The following is a 22,602-nucleotide window of genomic DNA, read 5'->3' as shown; positions in this document are numbered from 1 at the left end:
CCTATTATGTCTAATTATCTTATTACAATTTGTACAATATACAAATACTAAACATAGAAGCGATATACACTTTAGTTACAAGTGTGCAAAGCAGACTCACTCTTCCAAGGTTACACAAATAAATGAACATGAATCCATTTAAACAACACTTTCCAATCTAATAACCTGGAATTACGTGTCCTCAGGTCCTCTGATATGAGTACACCTTCTTGGCCTTGCCAGCTGTTCCACAGAGCAGTTGAAGAGTGCAGCTAGCTACAGCTAGCTCTCTCCATCCTCAGCGTGCTGCAGCTGGACTCTCTTGGCTGGACTGGGCTTGGCCGCGAGGGCTGGATAGATGTACATGGATCCAGTCTGCAAGCCTCTGGTCTTCAGGCCAAGTTCAGTTTCTTCCCCTGGGAGTTGATACACTGATGTGGCTGATGTCCCCTTGAGGAGAATCAAGTCTGGGGCCCTGGAGAAATACCTTCACCAATATATCTTTGGCTTCGCAAATGTATGATTACAGGTATGTCAGCGGCAAGTACCTTTTCCTAATCCGTTTTCGTGTGAGTTCAACAGTCTGTATGTGTGTGTTTATTTGTCCACTTGTGTGTGAGTGTGTGTGTGTGTGTGTGTGTGTGTGTTTTGGCCTCATGCCCAGTGAACCTGGGCCCCTGCTGTAGCATGTCTCTTGGCCTCCATCAGTGAGATGGCATGTTGCTCATCACTGATCTCCTTCAGTCTCTTCTCCTCCAGGAAGGCCACCAGAGAGTTCCTCATGTCCACCACGTCGATCATCTGCTGCAGGACCTTATCCTCCTCCTGCTGCTGCTCCGCTGTCTTCTCAGAGCCTGAAAACACACACGCACGCACACGCACACACACACGCACACACACACACACACACACACACACACACACACACACACACACAAACAAACAAACAAACAGTTCAAACAGACGAGATACACACCCAATTAAAACAGATGACCTAAATTCAAATGTTGATGTGGCATCAAAGGGTTTGTGTACGCACCACTCAGTTCCATGTGTGTCCTGAGCTCCATCTCCAGGATGCTCTGTTTATCCTCCAGCTCCAGCTGTCTAGACCTGATGGGTGGAGACCAGACACAGCAGCTGAGTTACTGTTAGCAATGTTGTGGTTGTGTGAGACCAAGAGGATCTTTTTTTTTTAAGACCAAGCTAAAACAGGGAGCCTACATTCTTTCTTCCAAAAGGGCTGTCCAGATAGGAGCAGCTGTTACTAGTAGTGCAGCTGTGAGAAAACCCCTATTATGTGTCTGCAGCTTCTGAGGCAACATAACAAAACAAAGCAATAACTATGTAGGAAAAGGGCCAATTAGAAGCATGGTTAGAACACACAATAACAACACTGTGTGGAGGTCTGCTGCTCTGGCCCTGCTGGCTACTCAGGGTCTTTTTAACTAGACAGTACCATAGCTGTACTCGTGCTTCCAAGTCTACAAAGAACTACAGTATACCCACGCTACTAGACTAAATAGAACTATACTCACATTACTATGACTACGGTACATAGAACTCACGTACAGTAGCTATACCTCCAAATCACGTTGGAGGCCTGGAGAATTTTAGATTGGTCGGTCTAGCTTGGATTGAACTGGGCGGGGTGATGGGAGAATGTGCTTGCAATATCATTGAATGTTATATTTAAAAAAAAAAAAAAAAAAATGCGGTGGCTTGTTGTTATGTGCATTCTCTTTTCCTGCAATATTGAAAATATATATTTTTTTTTTATCTCTGGCCAAGCAAAGTATTTCGATTGGTTTAACATGTCATGAGGCTTCACTCGTTTTAAACAAGTTTCCACCTCGTTGTAGCTACTTTCTGGATTTCACCAGGCTGTTTGAAAGGTCTGGTCTCAATGAGGTTACATAGAACGAATACTTCTATCATCATCTATATCTTCACATCACCATGACAACATAGAACGACACTCACGCCACCATGAGGTCCGACTCCTCAGAGACTACAGCGTTCTTCTGGTGCACCAGATGGATCCACTGCTCAATCAGGTCAGGAGAACCATTGCCGCCTGATGGGGGGGAGGGAGGAAGCACATTTTCAAGAGAAAAGGGTTCCTGGACACTGTCTGCTAGTAACGTTTCACTGTTTTCATTTGAAATGCCAAAGCTTTGTCAGAGCATCAGAGTGTAAGAGAACGAAAGGCCAGTGTCTTTGTTGTTCATCACCAATGTTGTCTTACCTGCCTCTCCTCTAAGAGCCTGCTCCAGCACCACACCCTTGTCTTCCAGCTCTTTAAACGTCACCTCGATCTCCTCTAGACGCCTCTGGATAGCCTGGAGATCACAAGTGTGTTGTCAGTCAAACACCAGCAGCAAGCCTCAATACTGGCTCTATTGTTTACCATACTTGAGCTGATCTGAGTCAAGCAGATTCACCTACTACAGTGCAACCTTTGACTCTGATTGATTTGTAACAGATAGATTTGTGTATATTGATTGTAAGTCGCTTTGGAATAAGGTGTCTGCTAAATGCCAAAAATGTAAATGTATAGTGCAGGACTGTTGGTCCTTGGAGAGCAAATATTGGCTTTACAGTTTTTTACGATTGCTAACTCACCATGTTCAATACTGAAACCACAGTTTCACAACTCTTCATACAGTCAGCAGAGCAGAAACCCATGTGAACAAAACTGTGACTCTTTCTCTGTGATTTGTGCATTGCTTTCATACAGAATGCATTCAATGACTACGTTCTCCAAATGCCATAACACTTCTCTCATTCAAACTCCCCCACTTGCAAAATACTATGTATTTGCAACACATTTTTTCATTGCTAACATACTGTGTTCAAAACTCTGAAGAACACATTCAAAACTGAATTATTTGGTGCAATTTTGCAGTAATCATATTCCTATCATATATGACAGAAAGCTCACAATAAACTGTTTTTTTGCACAGTGTTTGAGTGTGCAGATGCTGTTATTTTGCACTCTATTGATACTCTTCAGTTCCAGAACCTCAGCAAAGTCTGATAACGGATGAGCGGTGGTATTTTCACTATTTGCAGTAATCATATTGAAATGTTTAGAAAATATTAGCAGAATATATACAATGAATTGAAATAGACTAGATGCATTGCCAGGGAAGACATTAGATGTGACCAGATGCAGACCAGAGGGTGGACCAAAACCCTCAGGAGTGAGACATTTTTGGTGTGATTGCTGTTGTATTGTAGCCCTGGAATTTCTGTTTTTCTTTTTTATTTGAACTTTGCATCTTCCACTTTATTTTTCACTTTTCATTTTACACAAGTAAATGTAGTGTACTTTGAAGTAAATGTACCGTAACTTACTTTCTGCAAAGATACTGAAAAAAAAGGATAAAACATAGAATACGTAAAGGATAGAAACAAAAGATAGAATAAAGGATAGAAGCAAATTGCGGCATTTCTGATTCATTCTTGTTGCCTAATACTTTACAGTTGTACAGTCAACTATTCTGTCTATGATTACTATAAATCAAACCATTTTTATAATGAAATATTCATTCTTGTGAAAATCATTCAAACTATGTAATGCTCCCTGTTGTTAGTATTTTGTAAGTCCGAATGTTATGAATGACAGTGTATGCTTCTGAGTGAACATTGTTGACAGTGTGTGGTTGAACGAGCTTCTTTTGAGACATGAATGAAGTCATTGGCCAACATGAGTGTTACGAATGCAGACTGTATGAAGAGTTGTGAAACTGTGGTTTCAGTATTGAACTTGGTGAGTTAGCAATCGTAAAAAACTGTAATAACTGACCTGAGAACAGTGAACTGACCTGTGCTCGGTGGAAACGCTGCATTTCAGACACCTTGGCTCTGCGTTCCAACGTCCTCATTTTCATCAGATCCAACTTCTTAGCATCGTCAGGGTCTGAGGGGACGGCCTGGAACTACAGACAGACAGACAGGGGGGAGAGAGAGAGTAAGAGAGAGAGAGAGAGAGAGAGAGAGAGAGAGGGGGGTGGGAGGGAGGGAGAGATAGAGTGTGAGAGTGTGTGGCCAATGATACATTCATATATTGTTTACAGGCCCTATATACTGTAGACATGCCACACTTTACCTTCTCATCAAATAAATCTACATCATCGCCCTCAAATATATCTTCTTCATCGTCATCATCATCCCCATCAGCACCATCCTCTGCTACATTGCGGCTGTATGTTACAGTAACTTCTATAGAGAAATAAGAATTAAAAAATCAGTTTTACAGTAACCATTATGGACATTTTCAAGACAGGGGTCTGTACAATAGGTACCTGCTCTACTTGGGTGGCTGTTGAGGACACTGAAGCGGTGGTCTCTGCCCAGCCTGGGGGAGGAGAGGTTCCAGGGGGAGAACTTGGAGCGGACCCTGGTGTGCTGCTGGGCCTGGCCCCCCTGGCTGACCGGTTCCTCTTTCCTCCTGAAGCAGCGGCGGTTCCTGTGCTCTCGCTCGTGCACCCGTGTCGGACCTCCGCTCCAGTAGCCCTCCTCTTCTTGCCCGTCTGCCGGACGGGGGGGATTGGGGGGGCTGGGATCCCCCGCTGTGGCCGAGGAAGAGGAGCAGGAGGAAGAGCCGGGGGTCTCAGAGTCGGAGTCGTGGTTGAAGCTCAGGTTGACCAGCTGGCTCTTCTCCTCTTCGCTGAGCTGGAGCTTCTTGAGGTACTGCTTGGGCCTGGAGTCAGGGTCTGACTTGGGGGTCCCGTTCTTCACCGGAGTGGCCGGTGGTGTGTGGGGGGTCTCAGGGAGAGAGGAAGAGCGCTCACTAGGAGTAAGGTGGACAGAACGAGGTTTGGGGACAGGAGTGACCTGAGGGCTGGGGGTGGGGGTGGTCTTGTGTGAGCCACGAGGGGCTGGGACTGGGTGGGGCTCTGAGGGGACGCTCTCACCCCTCTCCTCCTTACCAGGTTTTGGCCTACTCTTAGAGTCAGAGTGTAGGGGTCGTTGTGAAGGGGCAGGTGGCCCATGGGGCTTCAACACAGGTTTAGGTTTAAGTTTAGGTCTGTGGTCCTGCTGATGATCCAACTTTGGGGGTTCAGAGGGACACTTATCTGAGGGACACCGTGTGTGGTCTTCACCATAGAGGCCTTCCTCTCCATTCTCCTCCTCCTCCTCCTCCTCCTCCTCCTCCTCGTGATCTCCTGTAATATTCTGAACAGAAAAAATACTAATCAATAATCATTAAAGAAGCCTCTCAAATGTTTATAGAGTAGAAAACCCATTAATAAAAGAGGACCGTTATGGTTTAATGCCCAATTTGAAATGAACTGGTCCTGGGCCCTACCCACTGTTCCCACTAGCTGTCCTTAATTGACCTCCAAACACATGAGCAAGTCAGTCACAACATTGGATCATGCAACAGAAGGTACATGATGAGATCATGCAATAGAATACTGAAAAACACTGGATCATGCTACACAAAGAGAGTGTGTTCTCGTCTGCTCCGTGACCAACCTGAACGGAGGGGGGTTCTCTCTCATTCTCCAGCTCCACATCTTCAGAGTGCAGCTCACAGTAGAATCTCCCTGAGGGTACATCAGAGAGAGATGGGACGAGGAGAGAACAGAACAGCTTGAGCTTGTAACCTGGATCAAGCACATGTTGGGATGCTGCTCGACAACCCTTTCTCTTTTCCGCATGAACCACAAAACCTGTTAAAAGGCTACTTTTATGCATTATTTATATCCCTAATAAATAAATTAAAACTGTGCTCTATTTATCCCGGTAAAAGCAAGTTCCTGCCTTGGAGAATATATACTACAGGTACAACAGCTGTTGGAGCAGAAATAATAATAATATTAATAATAAATGTTTAAAGATCAATCGCTGCACCTTTGTTCATAATAACTTCGAAGAAAACAGTAGCTAATGCCCAGGGATGTCCCACTTGTATGCCAACAATTCATATGTTGTATGCAAATCATGCAGGCCTAACAAATACAGTACCAGCCTGCATTTAAACCACTCAAAATGCTCACTGGGACTTACAGTTTTTTACGGTCGCTAAGTCACAGTGTTCAATACTGAAACCACAGTTTCACAACTCTTCATACAGTCAGCAGAGCAGAAACCCATGTGAACAAAACTGTGACTCTTTCTCTGTGATTTGTGCATTGCTTTCATACAGAATGCATTCAATGACTACGTTCTCCAAAATCCATAACACTTCTCTCATTCAAACTCCCCCACTTGCAAAATACTATGTATTTGCAACACATTTTTTCATTGCTAACATACTGTGTTCAAAACTCTGAAGAACACGTTCAAAACTGAATTATTTGGTGCAATTTTGCAGTAATCATATTCCTATCATATATGACAGAAAGCTCGCAATAAACAGTTTTTTTGCACAGTGTTTGAGTGTGCAGATGCTGTTATTTTGCACTCTATTGATACTCTTCAGTTCTAGAACCTCAGCAAAGTCTGATAACGGATGAGAGGTGGTATTTTCACTATTTGCAGTAATCATATTGAAATGTTTAGAAAATATTAGCTGAATATATACAATGAAATGAAATAGACTAGATGCATTGCCAGGGAAGACATTAGATGTGACCAGATGCAGACCAGAGGGTGGACCAAAACCCTCAGGACTCAGGAGTGAGACATTTTTGGTGTGATTGCTATTGTATTGTAGCCCTGGAATTTCTGTTTTTCTTTTTTATTTGAACTTTGCATCTTCCACTTTATTTTTCACTTTTCATTTTACACAAGTAAATGTAGTGTACTTTGAAGTAAATGTACCGTAACTTACTTTCTGCAAAGATACTGAAAAAAAATGATAAAACATAGAATAAAGGATAGAAGCAAAAGATAGAATAAAGGATAGAAGCAAAAGATAGGATAAAGGATAGAAGCAAATTGCGGCATTTCTGATTTATTCTTGTTGCCTAATACTTTACAGTTGTACAGTCAACTATTCTGTCTATGATTACTATAAATCAAACCATTTTTATAATGAAATATTCATTCTTGTGAAAATCATTCAAACTATGTAATGCTCCCTGTTGTTAGTGTTTTGTAAGTCAGAATGTTATGAATGACAGTGTATGCTTCTGAGTGAACATTGTTGCCAGTGTGTGGTTGAACGAACTTATTTTGAGACATGAATGAAGTCATTGGCCAACATGAGTGTTACTAATGCAGACTGTATGAAGAGTTGTGAAACTGTGGCTTCAGTATTGAACACTGTGACTTAGCGACCGTAAAAAACTGTAAGTGAAAACACTCTAGTTAGCCATAGCCACTCAATAGAAGCACAGCACAGTATATGTTAGTATATGGGTAGTGGTGGTCTAGTGGATAGTGAGTTGGACTTGGGATCGGAAGGTTGTGAGTTCAAATCCCGCCTGAAACCACACCACTACTAGTGTGCCCTTGGGTAAGGCACTTAGCCCTCAGTTACTCCAGGGGGAATGTCCCTGTAATTCGTAATTGTAAGTCGCTTTGGATAAAAGCGTCTGCTAAATGGCAAAAATTAAAAATTAAATTAAAAATTATATGTTGGAACTAAATCAAGCTCTGAATCCTAACTTTATGATCTGCATGTAATTCAGAAACTTCACCTAAACCATGCATTGATGTCCATGGGAAAATTAAAGTGAGATTCAACAAGGATTGATCTGCAGAGATTGTAAATCGCTTTGGAATAAGGCGTCTGCTAAATGCCAAAAATGTACAAATGTAAAAAAGACACAGGAGAACCAATAGCGTAGTAGGGTCTAGAATGCTCACCTGTGTGCGAACTGAATGTGTAGCCACCCAGTCGGAGGGTGGAGCCACACTGGTGGCAGGTGAAGCAGCTACGGTGGAAGAACTTGCCCTCAGTACTGATCCTCTCCAGCACATAGACCCGCTGGCTGCAGAAATAACACTGATCACTGCTGCTGCTGCTGCTGCTGCTGCCTGAGAGAGGGCTGCAGCCAGGGTCTGGGTCAGGATCAGGCTTCACCTCAGGGGATACAAGGGGGGCTACAGGCTGGGGGGAATGAGAGAGAGAGACAGCAGTCATAAAAAGAGACAGCAGTCATAATCTGTATTCAATCGCAGATATATTTTAAATGTACTGTATGTAGCATACTGTAGAAAAATGTTCATGGTAACATTTGGATTTGTCCTGATGTCTGCTGAAAACATCCATCAGTACAGCAACATGTTAGTTCCTCATGGGAGTCAATTAGAATTAGACACAACTCACATCTTCCTCATCTCCCATCCTCATCCCTCTTTCGGCTTCCAGTTTCTCCTGTATAAACAAAAACACATGGTCATGTGATCTGTTTATGACTCCAATTATGTAACTGAGCGTCAGAGGACTTTGAAATGAATACTATCATCTTGACTTGCATAACTGTTTGCAATCAATCTTTGCAACGATTGAGCCAAAATACTATTTAGTAAAAGGTCAATTAAGGACACAATCAATTGTGAATCTCATACCAGCAGGAAAAACAATGAAGCAATCTATATGTGCATAACTTTTAACCAAACTAAATAAGAGAACATAATCAATGATGAGTGATTGTCTAGTACTGTATGACAATGTCAATTGTTCTTGTGCCTTACGATGAACTTGAGATCCTATCAGTGATCAGCGTCCTATCAGTTCTAGACGACAGGCACATGCTAGGGTACAAATGATTCTTACAGAGAGATAAGTACAGGGCAGGGTAAACAGTCAACTATAGTGTCAGAGACATGCAGTCGCCCGTCTGAGCTCACCTTGCGTCTCTGCAATGAGTTGTGTTTCAGCTTGCTGAGGAAGAACACAGCCGACTGGGTCCCGGAAAAAGACAGAGACTTGTATGGTGTCAGGAGGCTTTGAGACTCTGCAGCACAGAGATAGAAGAGAGGAGAGATAGAAGAGAGGAGAGAGAGAGAGAGAGAGAGAGAGAGAGAGAGAGAGAGAGAGAGAGAGAGAGAGAGAGAGAGAGAGAGAGAGAGAGAGAGAGAGAGAGAGAGACAGACACAAACCAGCTTCAGTTTCGTCTGACACAACACACAACCAACTAACTACTGTAACACAGTCTCCACAGAGCAGCTCTTGAATACTATAATAAAATGCTCACTAGAATGTCCCTCTTTTCCTTCAACTCCCCCTATCGTCACACATCCGGAGGGCATCTCGACACTTTCACAGCATTTGATAATTGCTTCAATAACACAACATTCAACAGCACAGCCTTTCAGTAGATGTAATTCAATTCAACTTGCCAATCCCCCAGGAAAACTACTGTGCTCTCTACCCCCCCCGCCCCATCCCCCCACTCCATCAGTACTCCAATAAGGTGACAGCCAGGCGCCCCTGTGACGGACAGGTCCCTCTTGCATGCGCATCTGTCAGTGGATCCCTAGCAGAGCAGCACAGCATCAGCATCACACCACAGACAAGCCAAGCAGAGCATGTCACACCCACTGAAGCAAGCTCCAAACGCTACACATTCAGACTGAAACAATCCATCCTACTATTGGACTGAAATAGCAACCTCCAGAAGGGAAACAGATTCTTCTTCCCCCTTTCACAGCAGGAATAGATCTCTTTTAGGGGAGGCTGAGGCTACTGTAGTCCCACCCGAGCCCTAATGAGCCAGTTCCTGGCTGATCGTCGCTTGCTTCCCCTGCCCTGCTGCCTGGCTTGGCTTACAGAGAAGAGCAGAGCAGCCCAGCCAATCTACTCAAACGAGGGGAATTCTGGGTAATGCTCTTAAAGGGCCAATGCAAATAACTATCCCTTATCGACACCAAACACGTTTCTGGGGGGTAGAAAACACCTGACAATTTGAGAGAATAGGTGATGCTGAAGCTGTGTACTGTCTAAGCAACCGAAAAGATTATATTGTTTTCACTCAAAATACTGTACAGACGTCTATGGGATAACACTGAGCTTCATAAACACTGCTCATAGGTCCAGTTTTTGGACCAGAACATGTTCAAGCAATCAGAAGACGTTGGCTATGATTGAACCTGCAGATTTCAATAGAAAATAAATCCTATTCCTTTTCCATTATAGTCACATTTCTCTACAATCAATACTAAGTATGTTAAGTAAGCCATTTGCAATGGATATATACTGACAAGATGACAGCTTAGCACAAATTGATTAATACTAAATAATAAATAATGCCTTTACACAGAAATACCATGGTCATTTGCACAATATGAAATGTTTAAGACAGTAAACTGGGGTGACAAACACTGCCCTGAGGCTTACCTTTAGGCGGTAACTGTTTAGAGAAAGCATCGTAGACCTGGGTGAGGTAGAGTACCATGGACAACTTGTCTATCTGGCTGCGTGTGGCCATATCACTAGCGGACATGACAGGTGAGATGCCCAGTTCTCTTTCCAGGATGCTGAAGGCCAGCTGGTTGTTGTGAACAGCATTGAACTCATCCAGGGAGGACATGTCACTGTGGTGGACGAGGACCAAGAGTTAGTACTGCACTGTCTGTGTGGACTTCCTGATAAACACTTCACCGAAGAAACCTTTCATCAGCTAAAATGGTGGACGAGGTGACTTGAGTTACCATGGCAATGTATTGTTTTTTGGTACTGTGTGTAGAATTGAAATGTACTTTAGTGACAATGAAAAGCCATACAGTATGAATTCATTCTGTTATTGTTGGTTCAATAGGCCGGTGTACATTAGCTCCGACTAAGCCAAACCCGTTTAACTCACATGAGAGCAGGTCTGAAGTGGTGTATGAGGGCGCACAGGGCCAGACCAGACCTCCATGACTGGGTCAGGTCCTTCACTCTCACCCTCTCATACCCTGCCGTGTGCTTCTGGCACCACTTCAACAGCTCCTCGAAACCACCAATCGAATCTGGAGCATCAAGCATCAAACATAGCAGTCGGCCATGAGACAGGTCGACGACTTAACGTGCTGTACATGCGCTCACTTGATATCATTATAGGTAGAGATATCATCATCTGATATGATAGTAGAGAGTAGAGAAGCGTACCTTGGCGCAGGTGAGACCAGCGGCTTTTCTGCTTCTTTGTGGGTCGGATGGAATCATTTTGGTCTCCAACATCGTACAGGTGTTGCACCTTGGTCAGGGATGCAGGGATTCAAAGACAATGGTGGAGCTGACTCATCTCGTAATAAGGTCAGCACAGGAATCTTTATACGTACTGCTGCTACTCACAAGGCAAACACTTTGGGTTTGATGCAGTGTAATCGATCCAGTAGTTTTGTGAAAACTCCCTAAAGCCTTTTCAATCAATATTTCTCTAGTGGGGGGATATCAGAAACACTTTCCCACCTCACCCCTCTATATACAGAGCAGTTTCCTGGCAACAGATGTATACCGAAATAACAAGTATTGACTGAATTGGCTAAGGAGAGGTGATCTAATTCGTACTGTGTTTTCAGTTCTACTCAATATCAGTTCCCTTTGCTGGCGTTCATACAGGCTGGAGGCGGTGACTGTGTGATGCTGACCTGGTTTGTCTTGATGGACGAGAGGTTGATGTGCTTGTAGCGCGTTGACGGATCGATGCTGAAGGCGCTGTAGTTCTTGCTGGTATTCTCTGGGGTGGTCTGTGACAGCAGCTGGTAGATGCTTTCCCTGTATATTATTCACAAGGAAAGAACATTTTAGAGACTAGTCTAGAAACCAAGGAACAGAGGATTCGGATGTTATTGGATGACAGCAGTTTTTTATTTATACGCCATATCTCACTTGTAATGCAGCGAATGGGTGTGTGTGTATAGTGGTGTTTATGAGTTTTACTATATCTACAGTTTACTCACCGTTCAGCCAGGACCTCCAGGTGGGATTTACCCAGACCCCAGCTCCTTACCATCCACGCTGTGTCAAAGGATGCCAAAAACCCACGGGCGATGCCTGTTCCTAAAGGCCAAAATGGCTGTGAACGGACACGGACACGCACACACACACACACACACACACACACACGCACACACACACACACGCACACACACGCACACACACACACACACGCACACACACAAACGTGAACTTCACTTTCTTTGGAAACTTTCAATTGTGTGTGTGTGTGTGTGTGTGTGTGTGTGTGTGTGTGTGTGTGTTTGTGTGTGTCATGATTGAGAATATGGGAACTACAGTACTGAATATTGATGACACCTACCTCCACCAGGCAGTCTCCTACCAGCCCCATTAGCAGCTTCTTGCCCTTCCTCTCCCTCACCAGAGAGGCGTTCTCTGCTCGGTGCATGGAGGTGAAGTCAAACATAGCCACGTCCGGCCGTCCAGCGTGGTTGCTGGCAAACTCCATGTTAAGCAGCTTGTGGCCCGTGGAGAAGTGGGCAGCATCGTGGGCGTAGCGCAACAGGGCTTCCTGGTCCACGTTGGCCCGGGCCAATAGCTGCTCTGCATCACTGTAGTCCTGGTGACAGAGGGGAAACATGGTGGGGATTAAAGAATAAGGTGGTGTCTGCTCTATGTCTGCTGCTCCAATTATGAAGCTTGTAATAATACACACACAATTAATCCACCTACTCTCGATGTGAGGTCGAGGTGAAGATGACCCACCTCTCATATGAAAGTATACCAAGTGGCATCAGCTTAGTGCAATACAGGAAGCCAAGCAGTTACTCAGCAGAGCACCTTTTGAAATTATTCCATCCGAACTTTCGGTTTAATGAAAGCCTCTATTTTGACAACAACCCCCCCACCCCCCTCATGTGCTCTAATCTTTGTGCACAACACACGATTATGGAGTTTAATCAATCCTCCTAGAGTTGCAGTGTGCTCTGTCCTCTATTACCTGTTAATGGTGCTACTGAGAAGCCTTAAGGGGATTTTCAATGAAAGAGGGAGGGAGGGAGGGAGGGAAGGAGTGAACAGGGTCCACAGATCATGTGGCTGAAGAGTATCTGTCCTGCACAGGCATCGTTCCACAAATTGGGGTCACTAGAGGCTAAGCCCCTTACTGCAGGGAAGAGAGTCTCTGCGAGAGCAGGCAGAGATGAGTGACAGATTGAAATGCAGGTTAGATTGGGGTTTGTCTCATGTTGCCAGACTCCGTAGTCTCACATTCACTCTGCTTGCTCTGCTGTTGAACAATGGGAGAAATCAGGACACTGCGACTAGACTGGGGTAAGACTACACTGTAGGCATAAAAGTAGTCAGATACCTCCCACATAATCAGTCTGCTCCTCAATCCCCAATCCTAGCAGACAAGCAGGAGGTAGAGTCGCCGTCTAATGATCACAAGGTTGGCAGATCGGCGGTTCGAGCCCCAGCTGGCCACATGTCGAAGTGTCCTTGGGCAAGACACTGAACCCCAAAATTGCTCCCAGTGAGTGGGCCGGCGCCTTGCATGGCAGCTTGCCGCCATTGGTGTGTGAATGTGTGTGTGAATGGGTGAATGAGAGGCCGTTGTAAAGGGCTTTGGAGCAGCTTTAGAGCAGCAAAAAAGGCGCTATATAAGTGCAGTCCATTTACCATTTACCATCCATCTACCTTCGTTGGAATGACAGAATACTGATTCCTTTGCAAACGGATGTGTTGTTCTCACCTGTTTAATCACTCCCTTTTTCAACAGGCTGTTCTTCTTGGCAGTCATGACAAAGTAATGGGTGTCATCTTTATAGTAGACAATGTTCTCCAGATCAATACCTGGAGCAGGAGATGGATGGATGGAGAGAGAGAGAGAGAGAGATTAATGGGTAGAGAGAGAGGGGCAAAGCAGAGCATTAGTGAGTTAGAGAAAGGATAACGTGGCAGGATGCCAGTGAGCAACAACCCTGGAGAACAGGGGATGAAAAATAGATGAATTACACCACAGTTGATATCATCACAGGAAATTGACAAAGAGAATCAGAGGGACACAGATTAAAAGACAGCTCTGTTGATCCTTCCATTCTTTCACCATACCCAGTCTGTGTGTGTGTGTGTGTGTGTGTGTCTGTCTGTGTGTCTGTGTGTCTGCGTGTCTGCGTGTCTGTGTGTCTGTGTGTCTGTGTGCATGTGTGCATGTGTGCGTGTTCAGGGCCTACCTCAGTGAGCAGGTGTGAGGTGACCCATCCTACAGTACCTGTCTCAGTGAGCAGGTGTGAGGTGACCCATCCTACAGTACCTGTCTCAGTGAGCAGGTCCTGGAAGAACTTCTGGTTGTAGATGCGGGCCACGCCGCTGATCTCTGCCACCTGGGCCTCTGCGGCCGTGCGTCCGTTGATGAAGTTGGCAGTGATGCCGATGGCCAGCTTCCCTCTCAGCTCCTTCCTCTTGAAGCCTGGGGAGGAGGAGAGAAATAGGCATCCAGGTTTTCAGGCATATTCTGGTCTTGGCTTCAGCCGAGGTGCAACAGTGCTGTGGTAAAACCGAATACAGTACTTGTAACCAGGGAGTAGCTAAAAGGACTGTAGAATTTAGGAAGGGCTGGTTATCTAACTAACTCTGAGCTAAATAGGCAGTGCAGGAGGATACAGGCAGGGGGCGCCAGCAACCCTTTCGACTAGCAGTAATATCGTTAGCATTAGCATTAGCATTAGCATTAGCATTAGCATTAGCATTAGCATTAGCATTAGCTACCAGACAACGAAACACACAGCAACGGTATCCAATATGAACAAACACATTTATTATACAAATTATATATATATACCTCCCAAATATACTCCCTCCCCGCCGGCCACACACACACTCACTCACTCACTCACAGTACCTGGCCTGGAAAAGGCTTAAAGTCCCGGACTGAGAATGAGCTCGTTGAGGCCTGGTTGGAGCTCGCATGTGCTTTGAGTAAGGCAGCAGACGAAGGGGGGGGGGTGACGTAGCAACTCGAAGGGAAAGGGGCTTCTTCGAAGTCCACAACGAGGTGCTAATGGCTCAGGTCCGGTGGTCCACGGTCGCTCCGGTGGAGTCAGCGGTCGGTCGCAATCCACGCGTGGAGGCGACGGCTCTGTCCAGCTTGGGTCTCGCTTGGTCCAACGTTCGCAGCCGGCTGCTGGCAAGGCTGGCTAACGGGAACACAGCTAAACGGGCTATCACAGTTGTGAACTCAATAATCACTTGGCGTCTTCAGCTTCAGCACGGTGTGCGTTTTACTGACTCCGCCATCTTAGGTCGACTTCTCGTTACTTCTCTCTCGTTACTCTCTCTCGTTACTCTCATCACTCTGATTCTCGTCACACTGACGCACAGAGCACTTCCGTCCCTATATATACACCACCGAACCTAGCATCCGGGTCACGGACACACCCCGGATATACCACGTCATTAAACATATACATAAACATTACAATAACAATACATACACCTTCATAAACGTACAGGAATAGTATAGAAAATAATAAAGGAAATAACAGGGCAAAATAGGGCTGATTTGGGGAAACTAAACTGGCTCTAAACTGTGGGCCTTCACAACAGCCGCCCCATGAAACCCTCGGTTTCAGTTAACTAGGGAAGGCACACTGGCTAGGCTGCTCTAGCAGCGTGAGGTAGGAGGTGATAGTGTCCTTCGTAATTTGAGGGAGCTTAATCAGGCGTGCCACAGGTCGGGTGTAAGTGCGACCACCAACGTCCACGATGGCCGTCCGCACCCTTCCATCCGGACCCGGCAGGACCTTGGTCACTCTGCCTGTCTGCCAGGCGGCGCGTGGAAGGGACTGGTCGATCACCAGTACCACGGCACCTTCGGACAAGTTGTCTCTCTCCCTCGTCCACTTCTGCCTGACTTTTTTGTCAATCTCCATCTGCTTTCTGGAAGACTCCAATTCTCTCTCCAGCCCAGCTATCTGGGTTTTCAGCATGTCCCTTTGCTGCTCCACATCCAACTTCTGATCCTCCATAGGTCGGAACTTCCTCTGGGTGGCCTCTCTCAACTTCGTTTGCTTGGCAATCTCCTGACGCATCTGATTCACCTCCTCCTCTTTAATCCTGAGGTCAGATGCCCTTTGCTGATTGTCCAGGGACTGTTGCTCCATACTCAAGGCGTTGTGCTCGTTCTCCTGCTGGAGTTTGGTGTTTCTGACTTGCAGCTGCTCCAGCTCCTTTGTGGTTCTCTCATGGTTGATCTTCTGCTCCCGCAGCTGCTGCTCCAGCCTCTGCTGCTCCTCTCTGCTTCGTTGGCCCGGCTGGTTCAGCACTTTGATGTCCGACTGCTTGGCGTCCAGCTCCGTGTGCAGCTGCTTCACTTCCTTCTCCAGAGACGTGATAGTAGTCTGGTCTTCCTGGGATAGCTTTAGTGCAGTGGCAACCTTCACTGAGTTGGTCACTGTCTCCGCATTCAGCTCTCTGCATCTTGTCATCAGCCGCTTCTCACTCACGTGGGACTTCAACAGGGCACTAGTCAGCTTCTCATATTCAACCCTGAACTTATCCAGGCTCTTCTCTCCGACCAGCTCATCGAGGACCTCCTGGAATTCCTTCTGCAGGGAATCAAAGCTGTTCCCCTCTCCCTCGGGTTTCTGGACGTTATCCCGTAGCGCCGCATTCATGGAGTCCACCCTGGTGTGAAGGCAGTTGATGGTCTGCACTTCTTCGGTTCGGACATGGAGGGATGACGTAGCTCTCCCGTTTCTATCTCTCCACTCGGTAGCGCCTTGGAGGGCCCACCCAAGCGCAGTCTTAACAGCCATCGGGCAGCCTCGTGGTCCTCTCAGCGGAGGACGGAGCGACACGATCAGTGCAGCGTTGTCCGAGCCGATGAGAAGGGTTGGCTCCGCTCCTTCTATCGGATGTAGGTCTACTCGCCGTAGGTGGGAATATCTTGCGCGTAATCTCTCCAGGGGGTAGTCGTAGCGGGAGAGCGCTAGCTGGTCTGCGGTGAAGACATTCTTAAGCCGATATCTGTCCGACGGCCGCCCCGCCGGGGAGATAGAGAAGTTGATCCTCGCCCCGGTGACCTCTTTAAGGTCGCGACGTATCGTGCGCAGAGTCAGCTTCTCCTCAGTCCCTTGGAGCCCCAACTGGCGCACTGCCTCCTGGAGAAGGATGGTCCGTTCCGACCCGTCGTCTAGAACGGCGTACGTGTCGTACACAGCGTTGTTGTGGTGAAGTCGGACCTTCACCACCTTCAGTAGGACCTTGGAGCCGCTGCTCCGGGCTGGGTCTAGGTAGTAGACAGGTGTTGCCTCTTCCGGTGCGCTACCGGACCTAGGGCTTCTGGTGCCCTCCGTGGACCTGGCGAGGGAGACCTCATGTAGGATGTTGAGGTGGACCTCCTCACAGCGGTTGCACTTTCTCCTCAAGGTGCAGTTCTTAGCCAGATGGTCGCGCCCACAGTTCCAGCACCTCTTGTTCTCCTCGAGCCACCTCTGCTTGGCCTCGGTACTCAGGTTGTTGAAGTCACTGCACTCATTGAACCAGTGCTCGCTGGTGCAGTACGGACATGGCGGTGGACCTCTCCGTCCCTTTTGAGGGGGTTGAGAGGAATCCTTTCCCTCAGGTCGGGCTTTCCTCTCTCTCCGAGGCTCCTCCTCCGTGTGCAGCACTCCTACTGGGCGTCCTCTGTTCGAGCTCGGCCCGTCCCAGCGGTCTCCCTTCTCCCTCTCCTTCTTCGGCTCAGCGTAACCCATGGCGTCTACGTTGGTGTCATGCACTTCCTCCAGTAGGAACTCCGCGAAGGCAGCCATGCTCAGACCCAACTTCCCGGGGTTACGAACGCGCTGCTGTCGCCGGAACCTCTCCTGCCGGAAGCGTGGGATCTTGCGGAGCAGCCGCTCTACGTTGGAGGTGCTGTTGATCTCGCTGGCGCCAGCTGGGCCCTGCGTCTTCAGCATTCCAACCAAGGTGTGCACGCGGAGCGCGAAGTCATCTAGCGCCCGTTCATCCTTGATGGGGGCCTGCTGTTCGAGGGCTTGCAGTTCAGCAAGGGCGTGGTTCCAGGGACGACCGTAGCGGGCATCCAAGTCGGCGAGCGCTCTGGTGTAAGGTGTCGGTGCGGAGGCATGGGCCAGAACCATGTTGTGGGCTCTGGGGTTCCTCACATGCTGAAGGAGAATCGCATATTTGTAGGACTCTGAGCAGGAGTCGTCCAAGAGCGTGTCTAGGCAGATGCGTAGTTCCACATACTGGCTCCTGTCCTCGTCCTTGAAGAAGGGGAACTTGGGTCCCTCCACCTGGGGAAACATCCTGTAGTGGATGATCGGGGCTGGAGTGACGGTCTGGGTGTCCGGCCTGCATGCCTCTTGGTTCACTGGAGGACCTAGGGGTGTGCTACGCTCTTGGGGAATGGCTCCCCTCCCGGGCAGCGACGCTGGCTCCCTCTGGGCCGCGTAGCGGTCGGGTCCCTGGTCCTCTTCTTTCCAGGTGGTCAGCTGGGCCTGTAGTTGGACAGTCATGGCGGGGGTCATGGAGCCATCGGCGGGGGGTTCAGGAGACGGCACTCGAGAGGGCCGTGCGGATGATGCTCTGGAGCTACGGGCCGACGGAGCTCTGCTGATGCACACGTCGCGCATGGTCTGCATCATTTCCGCCATCGTCTCCGCGTGCAGTTGCTCTCTCTCCATCTGGAGGCGCTCGCGTTCTAGCGCCTCCTGGCGCTGCCTCTCCGCCGCGCGTTCCGCCCCCTCCATCTGGAAGCGTTCACGTTCTAGCGCCTCCTGGCGCTGCCTATCCGCCGCGCGTTCCGCCCCGTCCATCTGGAAGCGTTCACGTTCTAGCGCCTCCTGGCGCTGCCTCTCCGCCGCGCGTTCCGCCCCCTCCATCTGGAGGCGTTCACGCTCGAACTGGAGGCGTTCCCGCTCTAACGCCATCTCGGCCTGTTGGCGCATACATTCTGACAGCGCGGCACTACTCCCTCTGGAGTGCAGGCTATCCGCCCCAGAGGCAGAACTGCCCACGGAAACCCTGGACCGGGAGGAAGCCACTGAACGGCAGGAGCTAGGTCTCGAGCGCGCCGTACTGGGAGGCAGATCGTTAAGGCTGAGGCCCTCCCTCTTCCGCCCGCAGGCGCTGTCGGACCGGGCCTCTCCTTCCTGCTCTTCCGTGTCTACGGCAAAACCCTGCTGTTCTGCCATCTCATCCTCAGGCTGGTGCTCTTTGATGGCTGTCTCGGTGCTAGCCACCCGCGCGCCGGCGGACACCTCGGCCTCTCCGACCACTGTATCCCGTGGAGTGCGCTCCTCACTACCACTCAGTGAGCTTTCGAGCTCAAGCTCATACTCCTGTAACCTCGGAGGCAACCGCGGGACTCTCTGTGGTCGTGGCTCTGGCTCAGGGGGCGGAGAAGGGGGGGTAACTGTCTGGTCTGGTTGGCTGCGCTCAGCCATGCTATCACTACACAACCTATCCGGCTCGAAGGACCAATTGTAACCAGGGAGTAGCTAAAAGGACTGTAGAATTTAGGAAGGGCTGGTTATCTAACTAACTCTGAGCTAAATAGGCAGTGCAGGAGGATACAGGCAGGGGGCGCCAGCAACCCTTTCGACTAGCAGTAATATCGTTAGCATTAGCATTAGCATTAGCATTAGCATTAGCATTAGCATTAGCATTAGCTACCAGACAACGAAACACACAGCAACGGTATCCAATATGAACAAACACATTTATTATACAAATTATATATATATACCTCCCAAATATACTCCCTCCCCGCCGGCCACACACACACTCACTCACTCACTCACAGTACCTGGCCTGGAAAAGGCTTAAAGTCCCGGACTGAGAATGAGCTCGTTGAGGCCTGGTTGGAGCTCGCATGTGCTTTGAGTAAGGCAGCAGACGAAGGGGGGGGGGTGACGTAGCAACTCGAAGGGAAAGGGGCTTCTTCGAAGTCCACAACGAGGTGCTAATGGCTCAGGTCCGGTGGTCCACGGTCGCTCCGGTGGAGTCAGCGGTCGGTCGCAATCCACGCGTGGAGGCGACGGCTCTGTCCAGCTTGGGTCTCGCTTGGTCCAACGTTCGCAGCCGGCTGCTGGCAAGGCTGGCTAACGGGAACACAGCTAAACGGGCTATCACAGTTGTGAACTCAATAATCACTTGGCGTCTTCAGCTTCAGCACGGTGTGCGTTTTACTGACTCCGCCATCTTAGGTCGACTTCTCGTTACTTCTCTCTCGTTACTCTCTCTCGTTACTCTCATCACTCTGATTCTCGTCACACTGACGCACAGAGCACTTCCGTCCCTATATATACACCACCGAACCTAGCATCCGGGTCACGGACACACCCCGGATATACCACGTCATTAAACATATACATAAACATTACAATAACAATACATACACCTTCATAAACGTACAGGAATAGTATAGAAAATAATAAAGGAAATAACAGGGCAAAATAGGGCTGATTTGGGGAAACTAAACTGGCTCTAAACTGTGGGCCTTCACAACAGTACTCATGGTTGATGATGAATTGGCAGAATTTGTTTTAACCACGTGACTAGGAGCCATAATCTTTTCCTCGGTCAGGATATGTGGTCAGGAAAAAGTAGGGGGTAATAACAGGTCTAAAATATCTGCGGTGTGTGAAGTAGTATGAGAAACTACAGATTAGTGTGAAAGAGTGTCCTCACCATCAGGGACAACGCGTCCTCCTCCTGCAGATATGAAGACATCAAACTGGAATGTCCCAGCAGGGTGAGACTCTGGGAGCAGGCTAGCCATCCAGCCTGACAGAAGGAACCAGAGGTAGAACACAACTTTAGGGAATGACTTCACTGCTCTAATACACAGACACATGAGTCAAAAAGACTCACTGAAGATGCTTTTTAGTCTAGGATTGGGCTTGGGGTGTCTGGGAAACCGCCCCTAGGTTCCAACTCAGATTGTGAGTGGGTCAAAAGTCATGGGTCAAAGGTCATGGAGCGACAGGAAACAGGAAGACTCAATATGTACTGTACCTGTGTCTCCTTTTGACTGGGGCTCCACCACACCCCTGAACTCCACCCCAGTGTGCACCTCCACCCCCAGGAGAAGAGACACCTTCAGCAGGATCAACTGCAGCTGACGGATGCCTGAGAATGCATACATACCATACACTGTACAAGGAGTGTTGCAACCCCCCCCCAAAAAAACACATCTTTAACTCTAACAGCAGCTATAACGTAGATGACTCTGTGCTCGAGAAGTGTGACGAAAGCTAAGGAGAGTCTACTAATAGCTGAACAAACAGAAAAGATGAATCCAACAAGAAAACGGTATGAACATAGTTCATAGTAAGAATGAACATATGAACATAGTAAGAGCCGTGGTCTACGTACTGATGTGATCCAGTTCCCCGGTGCAGAACTTGCCATAGAACTTCTTGGCTGAGAGCCCCTTCAGGTCATAGATGGTGTAGCGCCAGAGATGCAGCACGTTGTTCCTGGAGAACGACTCCCTCTTCTCCAGCACCACCACCTGAGCCCCCAGCAGAGCCAGCTCTATGGCTGTTCTCAACCCACATGGCCCTGCACCCAGCACCAGGCACTGAGAGAGTGAGGGAAGGGGAGAGAGGGGGGGGGGGGAGAGATAGAGAGAGCAGAAACCACGTAGGTGAGAGAAAAACAGGACAGAGGAAGGAAGAGAACAAGAAGGAGGAAAGAGAGATTAAGCTCATCAGTCATCGTGAAAAGATTGGGATCTTCCTGATCACTATGAGCGGAAACACAGACCTTGTTTTTGGCACAAGCTTTGCCTTGCTGGTAGTCTGGATGAGCAGCCCGCTTGTCCAGCTTCACCCATAGGGCCTTGGCTTTCCAGTAGTTGAGCCTCTCCTTCAGCTTGGTGTAGAAGCTCTGGTAGTCCTTAGGATCCACCACTAGGTGGCGACAGAGCTCAGAGAAGTTGCGCTGCACATCTTTACAGGTCTCGGCTTGGACAAAATTGTCAAAGGATGCATGAGAGGGGTTAGTAGGGTCCTGGTTGGCCATGGTAGAGTATGGAGTGCCTCTCCCTTTGGCAAGTGCCTTGGACCTTCACTGTAGAACACAAAAGCAGAAGACAAAAAAACTGTTGGAACATCAGGCCTAATAACAACTGAGCTCACAGCTAGTTAAGACGATCAAACACTGCACTTTTTCCGTTGGAGCTTGGTGTTATATGAGGGTGGTCCTGTGGCCTGACTAACAGTGACAGCCATATGATACACAATGGAAAATACCCTCCAGAAAAAAAAAATCTCTAAAACTGGAAGGTGTCTGACTAACCAGCCATGTGATCCCTCTAGGCTTGAGACTACGTGTCTGCTCTTGCTTATGTTTATAACCATTCCGCCCACTAGTACCCTCAGGGATATGTGTAATTCCTACACCTTAGACCTTGTGATTCTCAGTGGTTTCAGTTGGTGTTTACGGCACATACTATTCTGTAGACATGACTAACAATAGATAGATTTTAATGTCCTTTACTCCAATTACCCATACACATAAAGGAGCGAGTACTGTAGTAGTATCAATTTTGCATAAACAGGTTTGGGCAGGATTTAATCTCAACCATTCAAACTATGGCTGGTGACACCACGCTTCAACAATGTCTTGGTGGCCTGGTTAACCTTGCGAGAATGTGAACTTTGAGAGAATGTGAGGATTTAGCCTCACTGGCCCCATACTGCACAGTATAACACGAAGTGAATATGTTCTATGCTTGGAAATATTCACTTTGTCAACATTTGCTCAGGGTGGGGTGATGTCAAGAGATCTTAAAAGCCCTGACTTTGTGTCACTAAATACTG

At 47.9% G+C, this 22,602-nt stretch overlaps 1 protein-coding gene across 1 annotated transcript; it reads right to left on the bottom strand.

Moving 5' to 3' along the window:
* Positions 1-228: 228 nt before the first annotated feature.
* Positions 229-21,802, bottom strand: mical1 (microtubule associated monooxygenase, calponin and LIM domain containing 1; the record flags this gene model as incomplete). The annotated part of the gene is made up of 23 exons (XM_080534495.1): positions 229-833; positions 1,019-1,092; positions 1,963-2,056; positions 2,228-2,321; positions 3,810-3,923; positions 4,094-4,206; positions 4,290-5,163; positions 5,467-5,537; positions 7,747-7,990; positions 8,210-8,257; positions 8,734-8,840; positions 10,208-10,419; positions 10,689-10,836; positions 10,976-11,063; positions 11,458-11,584; positions 11,770-11,885; positions 12,129-12,386; positions 13,521-13,621; positions 14,082-14,237; positions 20,465-20,560; positions 20,792-20,905; positions 21,152-21,359; positions 21,545-21,802. 23 exons carry the CDS (start codon positions 21,800-21,802, stop codon positions 634-636), a joined length of 3,915 nt encoding a protein of 1,304 aa, XP_080390621.1. The 3' UTR covers positions 229-633.
* Between the last annotated feature and the right edge of the window lie 800 nt (positions 21,803-22,602).

This window comes from Nansenia antarctica, assembly GCF_963989245.1.
Source record: "Nansenia antarctica genome assembly, chromosome: 6".
Taxonomy (NCBI): Eukaryota; Metazoa; Chordata; class Actinopteri; order Argentiniformes; family Microstomatidae; genus Nansenia; species Nansenia antarctica.
The sequence above is the reverse complement of the archived record's forward strand: the minus strand, read 5'-3'. Positions and strand labels throughout refer to the sequence as shown.